This window comes from Morus notabilis, unplaced genomic scaffold (assembly GCF_000414095.1).
Source record: "Morus notabilis unplaced genomic scaffold, ASM41409v2 Scaffold1527, whole genome shotgun sequence".
Taxonomy (NCBI): domain Eukaryota; kingdom Viridiplantae; phylum Streptophyta; class Magnoliopsida; order Rosales; family Moraceae; genus Morus; species Morus notabilis.
Window position 1 is genome coordinate 37529 of NW_010365947.1, and position 12477 is coordinate 50005.

Here is a 12477-nt window from a genome sequence, read left to right on the forward strand (position 1 = left end):
TATTGGTCCAAGTACCGAATCAACCCTCAAGAGAATTATTTATCTACTTCTTTCTTAAGAAGGAATGGATTCCATCTCATGTAATAACATTCCCGGCTACCTACTTCATCATGTCTCCAAAATACAAGGAATAGGATTCAGGATCTCAGAATCCGTACCGAGTAAATCAAAAGACACAAATCCATAAATATGAGTCTGTTAAGAACTCGGGATTAAGACCATCCTATATATGACCATCGATAGACTCAATTAGAATTTCTATACTTAACAGAATTATTAGAAATTCATATTGTGTCTGTGTCCTTGTTCCACATAATCTCATTATGCGAAAAACACTCATTCAATATCTCACCATATTAACAGTGCGGATAACACCGTTCCATTCTAAATGGGAATGACATGTATTAATAATGTTTTAATTAAAGATTCCAAACTTTAATTAAATTCATTATGAACATTACTTTTTGATTATTATCCTTAAACATTATCCTCTCGTATATAACACTTATTTACAATGTTTAAGGTTACATAAATAACCATGAAATTTTCATTGATATTCATAAAATATTCATAAATATATGCACATAAAATAATGAATAAACTCTTTTATTAAATAAATAATAAATATCCTATTACATCTCATGCTTCTAGGACACCATTCCCAACAATTCAGGTGTTCCCCCTCAATAAGTTGTTACTCCAGGAGATATTTTAAACTTTTTTGGTATGTTTTGATGATAAAGTGTCTCCCGATAAGGTAGTGGCTCCACTTTGTTACTGCCAAAACAATAGCCATAAGTTCCCTTTCATAAACCGAACGAGCTTGGGCCCATTTTGACAATGCTTGGCTAAAAAATGCCATTGGTCGGCCCCCTTGCATGAGGATTGCTCCAACACCAAAGCCTGATGCATTCATTTCCAGCTCAAAGGGAGTGCTAAAATCTGGGAGGGTTAATACGGGCAGGGTGGTCATGGCCATTTTTAAACTCTCAAAAGCCGCTTGTGCTACGGAGTTCCACCCAAAAGACTCTTTTTTAAGCAGCTAAGTAAGTGGGGCAGCCAACGCGCCATACCCTTTGACGAACCAGCGATAGTAACTGGTCAGGCCAAGGAATCTCAGAAGCTCCTTAATGTTTTGAGGGATTGGCCAGTCCATGACATGAGCAATTTTACTGGGGTCAGCAGCTACCCTCTCGCTCGAGATGATATGGCTCAAGCAATCGATGCTAGTCTGCCCAAACTTGCACTTTTTTTGTTTAATACCAAGTGGTTCGCTGCTAATAGTTCAAATGTAGTCCACAAGTGACTCATGTGGGATGATAGGTTAGGGCTATAGACTATTAATAATAACATAGTAACTAAAACTTAATACACGATTATTCCTCACGTGGATAGAACGTGTTCTTCAACTAGTAGAAGTAAGAGAGACCAAAGTAAAGACTATTTAAAGTTTGGTTACTCATAATGCTCGATATTTAAAAATAAATATGAAGATACTTTTCTATAATTATAATGGAAATGAGAGTGCTTTTACTATTCATCTAGACACAAAAACACTATTTAAAGTTTGGTTTAGTTATTTTATTTTTCTCGTGGGACTCTTTTTTTTTCCTAACGTTTGCCTTTTGTTTTTTGCCCCCATTTTCAAGTCCTTTCTTTTATTATTTTTCTTTTTACCCTAAAGCTTATTTATTCCTTCAATTTAATTATTTTTTTTACTATTTTTACAGTGTGTTGGGTATGATGGAAAAGAGAGAGAAAAGAAAATAGATGAATAATTTTTTAGAGGAAAATGGAATTTCAGGTTGTTTGGTAGAGAGGAAATGATGAATGAAGGAAAATAAAAATCCATGGAGCCCAATAATTTTTAATCCTTTCAACTTTGGGAAGAAAATATGAGAAAAAAAGTTTGACAAACAAATGAGGTGTAAAATAATAATTTTAACCTTTACCATTCATCATATTTTTATTTATATTGGGATATCATAGTAAAATGTCTTAAATTTGACATCTTATTTTCACTTTCTTTCTCTTTTACCAAACAACATGAGAGAAAACTATTTTACATTCTTCACCTAAGTATTTTACTTCTCATTCCTTCCTCTTTTCTATCCATCCTACCAAACATAGCATTAATGTTTTTGTCTTGAAATTTTATCTTCTTTTTAGTTTCGTTTCTTTTGTCCTAAAAAAAAATACTAATACATTATTATGTAGTCACTAATGATAACATATCCATTATTACTATTTTTCTATCCTTTATTTTTTCTTCCTCATTTTTTTTGACTAGTAAGTATTGTAAATAGGGGTGGCAATTTGTCTCATGTGTCGTGTTCGTGTTATATTTTGATCTTTGTTTCTTAAATTTGTAGTCAATCTGAACACGAATCATGAGACGGAATTTTTTTAAAAGTGCAACACAAACACGGCACGACCATTTTACGAGTTGACACTACGCAACACGAAAGTGACCCATGAAATGAAATTGATCGGTGACCCGAAATTGACACAAAAATTTTATCATTTTTAGTTCTTTTACACATTAGAAATAACTTTAATTTTTTTTACCATGTAAATTTTTTTTCACTGGACGTAAACAAAACATGCTATTTACTTCAAATAGTTTTAAAATCTGCTACTTATTTAAGGGAAAAGGATACAAATACCCCCATAATACATAAGTCTGAATTTTTACCTATTACTCTTAATTATTATCATTTTTTATTAAGAGGGTATTGATTAAGATTAAGGAGTAAAAATTCAGACTCATGCACTCTAAAAATAAGTTTAACAATTTTCTCTTTCTAAATTTAGTTTCATAAATCCTATTTACTACAGTCTTCTTACTTTTTTCACAAATATAACCACTCTTTCTTCAGCTAATTTAGGATATGTTTGTTTTATAATTTTTTTATGAGTCTAAATCTATGGTTTTGATGTTGTTACAATATTTTACTTTTACAAAATATTTGTCAAAGATTTCTCTAATTAAAATTACTGATTTAAATCGTAGTGTGAACGTATTAACCAAATAGGCTCTTAGAAGCCCGTTTTAGCTCTTTCTGAATAGAGATGCAAGAATGGGCCGCCTGGCCCGGCCCGACCCGTTATCTTTAGGCCCACACGGGCCGCGGACCTGGCCTGTCCAGCCCACGAATTTCGTGGGCCGGGCCAGGCCGACCTGTATAAGAATGACCTCAGCCCAGCCCACACCACGGGCCAATTTTACGTGGGCCAGGTTGGGCCGTGCCACGGGCCAAGATGGGCCTTGAATGACCTGGTCCACTCATGGCCCATCATGGGTTTAGATGGGTCAACCCATCTAAGCATGCAATTTTCCATTTTTTTTATTTTTACTTTTTATTTTTGAATTTTTAAACAAGTTAACAAATATATAAGTTTGAATAGTCAATGGAAAAATGAAAAGGGATATTTTATTTATGATTACCTCATTAAATAAAAACATTTCTAAGGAAAACCCAGTGTGACAAAACCTTAGTAAAAAAAAAGAGTACAATCAGGATAATTATACATAAGATGTTTATAAAATTAATAAAAAAAAGAAAAAAAACACGAAAATATTATGGGCCTAGATAAGTTGGGCTGGGCCGGCCCATTATTGGCCTATACGGGCCGGGTGGGGCTAGCCCATCATGGGCCTAGATGGGCCGGCCCAACCCGGCTTGGCCCATGATTTTTCATGGGTTGTGCCGGCCTGGCCCATGGGCCGATATATGTTGGCCCAGCCCAACCCACCAATATTTATGGGCTTGGCCGTGTCTTAAATAGTGACGGGCCGTGCTAGCCCAGCCCGTCACTGTGTTAGGATGGGCCTGGGCGGCTCACGGCCCCGACCCATTATTGCATCTCTATTTCTGAAGGCCTAAAATAAGATAAACAAGCCGAAAAAATTTGGAGAAAATAGTAGAAAAGAGGCCAATATGAAAAGCTTAAGAATGTATATAGGCCAATTTTTAGTTATAGAAATTAATAGGCTATAACTTGTTAAGTTATGGTTCATAACCAGATAAGTTATGGACAAACTTGTCAAGTTATCGTTCATAGTCAGACAAGTTATGGACAAAAACTGTGAATTATGGACAATAACTTGTCAAGTTATGGTTCATAACCAGACAAGTTATAAACAAAAACAATAATTTGACCTATTTATTAACTTATATAAACTATTAACCTATTAATTTTAATTCATCTCAAGTCTTTACCTATTTCTCTCTTTCTCTCGAGATTTGGCTCGGGAAAGAATAAATATGTGTAAGGCTAAAAATGGTTTTTTGGAAGGACAAAGGAAGAGAAAAAAAAAAAGACTTCTTATAAGGATTATGAAAGCTGCTTCAGCCGCTCGAAAACCTTAGTTTATCCTAGGGTGGCATTAGGATCCATCCACAACCGTGAACCATCTTCCCTCACCCTCACTCCCTCAGAACCATCTTCCCTGATTCCACACCTCTCGGCCGCCTCTCCCTTCAGGCCCTCACAACTCTCTCCTCAGTGCTCAGTCCTCTCGGCCGCCGTCTTGCCGACTTTCTCCGGTGCTCTCTCGCCTCTCGGCCTCTCCTCACTGCTCTGTGCTCTCTCCGTCTCTCACCTCTAGGTCTCTCTCTCCTCACTACTCTGTGCACATATTTTGGTATTTATTTGTCTAGCTTGACGCTTCCTCTGTGTACATTAATTCTATAAATTTCAACTCATTTATATCGTTTTCCCAGCAAAAGAACTACTTGATGTCGTTTTGAAGGCTTTTCAATTAGATGGATCCAGATTTTTAAAATTATAAACTGGTTTGGAAAAAAAAACTCGACTGGTGTAGAATCTGTTTTAGCATTGAGAACGTATGGAAGTCTTATAGCCATGATTGACTTTCTATTTTTCAGTTTTCGGAAATGGTTGAAAACTCAGGAATGGCTTGAAAAGCAATCGACTTACTTTAATTTGTTGGAGGGTTACATTTTTGTGAATATGTATAATATAATATATGGATCAAGAAGGAAAGGTGTTTCATTAGAAACATCATGAAATGTGGATAGAGTTGTACGGATAAGGTTTGGTTAGAGAAATAATTTAACATATTAAACGTCACGTATAGTTTTGTCTTTCACTTTTCTCAAAAGAATTTGGTGTGATTGAAGCTAGAAATTACTTCGAAAGCAATATGTCTGACCATATGAGTGTGGACTGATAATGATAGCTGACGTTGCAGTGCTTGATAGCTGCTGTTGCAGTGCTTGCTTTGGAATTTGGATGGATTTGAATTTTGATTAAATTTATGTTTGCTTTATGTTTGTTTTATATTTGATGCTCGATGGACTACTTTGCTTCACGTTTAATGTTGGATTGAACTTTGACTTGACAATTGTTTGATGATAGACTGATTAGCATTATTTTTATTTGATGATGAACTTTGAACGTTAAAAGTTAATTTTCAAAATTTCTGTTGTTTAGATATATTTATGTTTGGCAGCATGAACCCGACCACCCAAACCAAACATCATTGGCTTGTAAAATTTTTCTAACATCGTTGGGGCCAAATATGTGCAACCCGCATATTTCGGGGCGGGGGAAGAAAAACACTACCCCGCACCAACTCAACCCATGAACAGCCCTATCTTTCAGTTTCTGGTGCGTATGCACTTTCACTTTCTTGTATTCACCTTATCATTCACCATTTCTTTTGTCATTCCTAGCTTGTTTTCATCAATTTCTACGTTTTGTAACTGGATTATGAATCTGTTCTATCAGTTTATAGATCTTTGGTTCTGTGTTTGTTTCCCGAGAAAATGTCGGAAACAGTATGGATAGAAGCTGACTTGGTGATCTGCGTGCTGTCTTCATTACGCGGAACTGTGTTGTTTTATATCCGATTTTTGTTAGTTAGAATTTTGGCGGCGGAAGGACACTTCAATTATTTCTCAGTTTGAGGATTTGGATAAAATTTTATTTTTGCATTTTATTGTGATATGACAGATTGTTTGATGGTGTATTGATTTGATTTTATTTTTTGTTTCGACTTTGCAGGAGGCATTTCTGTAGTAAAGGGATAAATTTCAAACATGAGGTATGTGAAATTCTGTATTTTCCTTCATTTTCATTTTCACTTTAACTTATTGTTGCTTTTGTTTTTTTATTATTATTATTTATCTATGTATTATTTTTACCGAACCCGCTTGCTTTTCATTGATTCTGCCTGTCTGTATTTTGCTTAATATTGGCACTTGTTTTATATTACGCCGTTTTGATTTATTTTCCCACTGCCCAAATTCCAGGGTAGTGATTTATGGAATTCAAAGAAACATTATTGAAAAAAATAGTTCTCAGAAACATTTCCATACATTGAAATTTACGTCTAGAAGTCACATCTCAAAGCTTCTTGAAATAGTGGCGCAATTAACCATATTAATAATTACATAACGAAAATATCTCCAAGCTTCTTGATAACATTAATATAATATCTCAAAGCTCCGTGATGCAGTAATTTTTTTTAATTATTATTATTGATTTGACTATTGTGCTGCACCTTTTTATTTATCAAAGTGTCCCCTTGTTTTTTTGTTTGGTATGTCATGTGCTGGATTATTCATTGTTACTGTTATTGCTACAGTAAGCTCCAGAGTGATGTTCTCAGAGAGGCTATCTCTACCATAACGAGAGAATCAAATGAGAAAAAACGCAACTTCACCGAGACAATCGAACTCCAAATTGGACTGAAAAACTACGATCCCCAAAAGGACAAGCGTTTCAGTGGCTCTGTGAAATTGCCACACATCCCTCGTCCTAAGATGAAGGTTTGCATGCTTGGAGATGCTCAGCACGTCGAGGAGGTAAAATAATTACTCTTTTAAAAATTTTATTATGTTCTTTGTTGACGGTTGGATTTCGTCAACAATAAACTCGCCGGATTACCTTGGGGTTACCCTTTAGATTACCGGCTTGTGGGTTTAATGAAAGTGTGGATTCTAGTTTGCTTTAAGTATTTTTGTGTTTGAATGAACTGTATATAAATGAACAAGAAGAATTTTATAGTGGTTCACTCTATAAAATTAGAGCTACATCCACTGTATATATTATATTTCTTTTGTGGAGATTATAGTTTACAATAAATGCTATCTCTCTCTCTCGTTCTTTTTCCTCTGGAATTTCTGGGGCCTTCCCTATTGGGGTCCTTCTTCTTTTATATTCGGGCTTCCTTCACTGGGTGGGTTTTCCTCGTAGGTAGGAACACTCAAGTGCTCTCCCTCTCTAGGCCCAGACATAGCCCACTAATTAGTACTGTTCACTCAACTAATTAGTCTTCTATTACGGCTCTGTGACTCTCCGTAATGTTTTTCTGTCCCCTGGGGGGGCGGTTTGTAAACTTGCAATTAATGCTGTCAGACTTCTCTTATCTTTGCACGTAACCCATCATGCCTAAAAGGGACGTTCCCCTCGTCGTCAGTGCTTGTTTAACCTTTCTCGCCCCTTCTAGCGATCTCTTCTGCAGTCGAGGGATCTTGTCGTGTTAACTCAGGCGGAGTCAACAGTCGACGCCTCATGGGGTCGTCGCCCTAATCATGGACTTCATCTTCGGGCTCTATAGCTGATCTTGAGGGAAACGAAGCGTCGAGGGTTGAGTGCTCGGCGGAAAGCAAGTATAGCCACGTGTCGTGGCGCCGTTGGTCCAGGTGTCCATCACATTTTCCCACATAACATTCTTGATGACACTAATCCAACATTGTGAGTTGATGATGAAATTTCTTTTGATTTGTTCTTTGCTATTTTTGTTATGGAATCTATCAGCTATTTGTAACGTTATTGGTGATTTCAGAATTTTCTTGTTCCTCCACCTATTAATTCTTTTTTGTTTATTTAATGCTTCAGGCAGAGAAAATAGGTTTGGACTATATGGATGTTGAAGGGTTGAAGAAGTTGAACAAGAACAAGAAATTGGTTAAGAAACTAGCAAAGAAATATCATGCCTTTTTAGCATCAGAAGCCGTGATTAAGCAGATCCCTCGTCTTTTGGGCCCTGGTCTCAACAAGGCAGGTTGGTGTATCAAACTATTTTGCCCTGCTAATCCCAAAGAAGCTGTTGAAATTATTTCGTTGGCACGTGTTATTTTATGTAACATCCTCTTTTTTTGCTTTCCTTTAGATGAGAGTTTCTATTACAGCTTACAACAGTTGATTCTTGTTCTCGTGCCATATTGAGGCACTGGTCGTGGAAGCGTGAAATTAGCATTTTCTTTGTTTAAATATAAATCACTTGCCAACACTCTCTTGGCTCAATGTTTTCTTCTGAATTTGCATTGTTTTTTCATTTTGGTTATTATTCAGGTTCTAAAATTCTGTTGCAAAGTTTTTTACGAAATATGAAGTTGCTTTTTGTTGCTTATGCTATATGCTTTTTTATCTTTCTTTCATTATGAAATTAGGTAAATTTCCAACCCTTGTTACTCACCAAGAATCTTTGGAGTCTAAAGTGAATGAGACAAAGGCCATGGTTAAGTTCCAGCTTAAGAAGGTCCTTTGCATGGGAATTGCTGTTGGAAATGTCTCCATGGAGGAGAAACAGATCTTCCAAAACGTGCAGTTGAGCGTTAATTTCCTTGTTTCACTGTTGAAGAAGAACTGGCAAAACGTAAGTTGATTTTATTTGGCTTTTTTTTTTTTTTTTTTTTTTCAGAAAAAAAGCGTCTTTAGGGCCCTTTTTTAATGTTTGTGGCTTCGTTATGTGTCTTGAATCTGATATGCCCTTTAGTTATTATTAGTTTGTAGCCTCTATTTTTAGTAAACGTGTACTTCTAGCATTTTTCTTAGGCTTGCTTTGCGTTGTGCATAAAGCATTTCATTTATGCGAACTCTTTACCAATGCGTTTCCTATATTCGTCCCTGATTCTGAATCATGAGTCATGGTTCTCTACAGTGTTTTCTCTCACAAAAAATGCACGTAAAATGAGAATGGTTTTGAATCATGATTCTGAATACATAAACCAAATATGTTTGTATTGCATTTCCTTCCTTTTCCCTCATTGCAAAACATTGTAGTGACTGACCTAGGTGGTCCGTAGGTCATCTGTGTGCTAGTTTGCTTAAAAAATGGAACAAGGTTCTTAATATTGGGACTAACGCGTCTTCAATTTGAATGAAGATAATAGGTTTGTGATACTCAAGATTCATTAGGCGCTTTGGTTTTCTTTCACGCTTTGAGCAGCTGCAATATGATTTTATTTTTCAAAGATTCTTTCTGTATACTATATGATTTTTATCCCTGTGGAACAGGTGAGGTGCTTGTACCTGAAGACTACAATGGGGAAGCCACAACGCGTCTTTTAGAAACTGTTCTTTTCCTTTTTTTTTTTACATGTATGTTGGAGTTTTGTATTGAGAAGTTTTGCAAGGTTGATATACTTTAGTCTTATGTTTGAATTCTCAAAGTTCTCTAGCTGGTTGGCTGTTTTACTTAGCTCTTCATTGTCTTGAAAAATTGATTTTTTTTTTGTCATTTTAGACCTTTTTTTTATCACTATTGGAATACCAAATTTTCGTCTACTTGAGTATGCGTCTGATGATTTTGTACGAGGAATGGTGTTTGCTCACAAGATAATTCACAGGAAACACGTTAGGGTTACGACCGCTTGACAAGTTTAGGGTTCGCCCAGCCTGCCCCGGTCCGGAATCTTATAAGATATCTTTAAATCTTTAAAAATCTTTAAAAATGAGACTACAACACATGAAGAGCAAACATGTAATAGTACTCATCTGATTAGGGAAATTATATTCGTCCATATTCTCAAGATAGAGAGGAATAACTGGATGAATAAGCAATGCATTACTTAATGTCCATCGGTAGATATGTCTATATATACATGCAAGTTCCTTAATGAAATTTAGTTTCTTCAAGCTTATATATATATATATATATATATATATATATATCAATTCATAAATTAGGGGATTAATTGATTTACCTATGTACACGCTTCCTTCAGTGTACAGTTTTGCCATCTATGTAAACTGTAAAGCATCTATTTTTTATTAATTGTTTCTCTTATCTTCTCACATGCACGATATATAAAATGCAGTAACAAAGTCAGTATTTTTTTTTCAAGGAAAAGACCCACTCATATTTCGATGACTATATATCATCATGATCTATTGTATCATTTCCAGACTTAAATCAATCCGTTTCGATTATTGCTCAGTTTTTCAAGTGCCAATCACTAGCAGCATATTATTAGCTATTGCCGTTTATTATGGCATTTCTAGGGATGCAACTATGAGCCGAGGTCTGTGGGTCGGCTCAAGCTGGACCAACACGACCCAATAATATTCATGGCACGACCTCACTCATTAATAATAGTGGACTAGGTTGGGCTAGCATTTTTTAGCCCATAAGGCTGTGTCGTGCCGGCCCATCCCAACCCATGTAAGGCCCACTTAGCCCGGCCCATATAGATCTATTGGGACAGTCCATTGAAGGTCATTTTAACCTAATATTTACTAATTTTATGAATATCTTATATACAATTATTCTAACTGTACTCTTTTTTTCTTACTAAGATTTTGCGTTTTTCTTAAAAAGATTTTTAATGAGGCAATCGTAAATAAAATGTATTTTTTTATATTTTTATTGACTATTTAAACTTTTATATTTGTTAACTTGTTTAGAAATTCAAAAACGAAAATTAAAAAAATTTATAAAATTATAGGCTATGATGGGCTAGCCCATGATGGGCCAAGATAGCCCTACCCTCCTAACTCGTAGATGGGTTAGAATGGGCCAACCCGTTCATAGCCCATGGCACAACCCAGCCTGATCAGTGGTGTAGGTTGAATCGAGAGGTGTTCTTATATAGATCGATGTGGCACGGCCCACTAAAATCATAGACTGTGCCGGCCAGGCCCACGGCCTGCGTGGACCTTAATAGAAACTGGCCGGCCTAGAGATATTTCTACATTCGGCAAATTTTTGTCTCTTTACTTCTTTTTACAGACCAAATGTTGGTCTCTATAAATCTGTAACTCGTCTACTTTTGTTACTAATTAATAACTAGATTTTCGTCTAAAATTTAATATTTTTTAGACAATATTTTACTATTTCTTAGACAAATTGTTTGCCTCTAAAATTATGTTTTAGAGACAAAAACAATTGATATTTAAAAGCTTTCAGATACGCGACTTTAGAGACGAATGATGATGAAATAAGTTTTCGTCTCTAAAATACTTGTCGCCTCTGAAAGTGATTTTTCTTTTAATGCGCACTACAAAAAATAAGACTTTTTCTGACGCTAATAAGCGTCATAAAGAGTAAGAAAAATCGTTGAAAAAACTTTTTTCTTTACAATGATTGACCGTCAGCAATGATCATTAGAAAAAGTCAGTCATACATTTCCCGATGCCAAACCGGGGTGTCGGTAGAAGTTTCATCTTTACCAACGAATTTAAAGTAACCATCGATAAAAATGTAATTGTATCGAAGTAAATCAGCCGTTGGTTGCCCAATAATTGCCCTATATCCGTCAAGAATAGATTTTTCAGTGTCACCGTTGGAGAAGATTTTTTATACCCAATACCAAAATATAACATTGTGTGACGACCCTCCTATGAGGCCGCCACTGTAACTTAAACTTTAACTTGTACTTACTGGAGTTTCTTAAAATTTGCGGAACATTTTTTTTTTTAATATAAGAAAGAATACTTTCATAATTTGTAACAATAATTTCAAATAAGTGAATCACTAAATTTCTTAAAGCTTTTCTTAATTTCAGTTAAGATAAAACGTTCTAAAAATATCTTTCAAACAGAGCAGCATTTGAACTCTTATTTCAAATGCTCTTTAAAAGCCTTTCTAAAACTAGCCAATTCAATCGGGCCATTTAATTTTGACTTTAAAACGGATTTCGTGAGAAATCTTAAATTCAAGTACATCTTAAAGCCCTTTTAAAATCAATCATTTAAATCGTCATGTTTAAAATTTGTTTATTTGTTGCATGCTCTGTTGCAACATTCTAAAACTTAAATACTCAAAACGAGGGTTGTTAGCTACAACCTCGGTTTCCTTAACATACATATGTACCTATACTTTTAAACATACATGCTTGAAACCTTTAAATCATATATACATATACATGATTTTTCTTAAACTTACTGCGGAAGATAACTGCGTGAGCGGTATACATTCCCATCTCCACCATTCGTCTGCCGCTTGCCATTGCCCTTCAAGAATTGCTGATAGGTTTCTTACCTACAACATGAACATATCTGATTGAGCTTTCGCTCAGCAAGTAGGAACTATATCTCACAAAATAACTGTAAGTACACATAAATAAATATGTATGAGCTGATTATGTTTAATTATGATGTCTTATCATAGTCTTATTATCTTATCTTATATTTCCTACTGATGGGCCCGAGTGCTCGCGTACCACTTGCGCACAATCATCGGAACGTGAGGGTTTGCAAGGTCCCCCACGACACCGTGAT

At 35.5% G+C, this 12477-nt stretch overlaps 1 protein-coding gene across 1 annotated transcript; it reads left to right on the forward strand.

Annotated features, from left to right (window-relative positions):
• The first annotated feature begins 4324 nt into the window (after window positions 1-4324).
• On the forward strand, window positions 4325-9430 carry LOC21387908 (60S ribosomal protein L10a). The gene is made up of 6 exons (XM_024172747.1): window positions 4325-4612; window positions 6034-6073; window positions 6617-6836; window positions 7873-8038; window positions 8427-8632; window positions 9274-9430. Exons 2-6 carry the CDS (start codon window positions 6069-6071, stop codon window positions 9325-9327), a joined length of 651 nt encoding a protein of 216 aa, XP_024028515.1. The 5' UTR covers window positions 4325-4612; window positions 6034-6068; the 3' UTR covers window positions 9328-9430.
• The last annotated feature ends 3047 nt before the right edge of the window (window positions 9431-12477 follow it).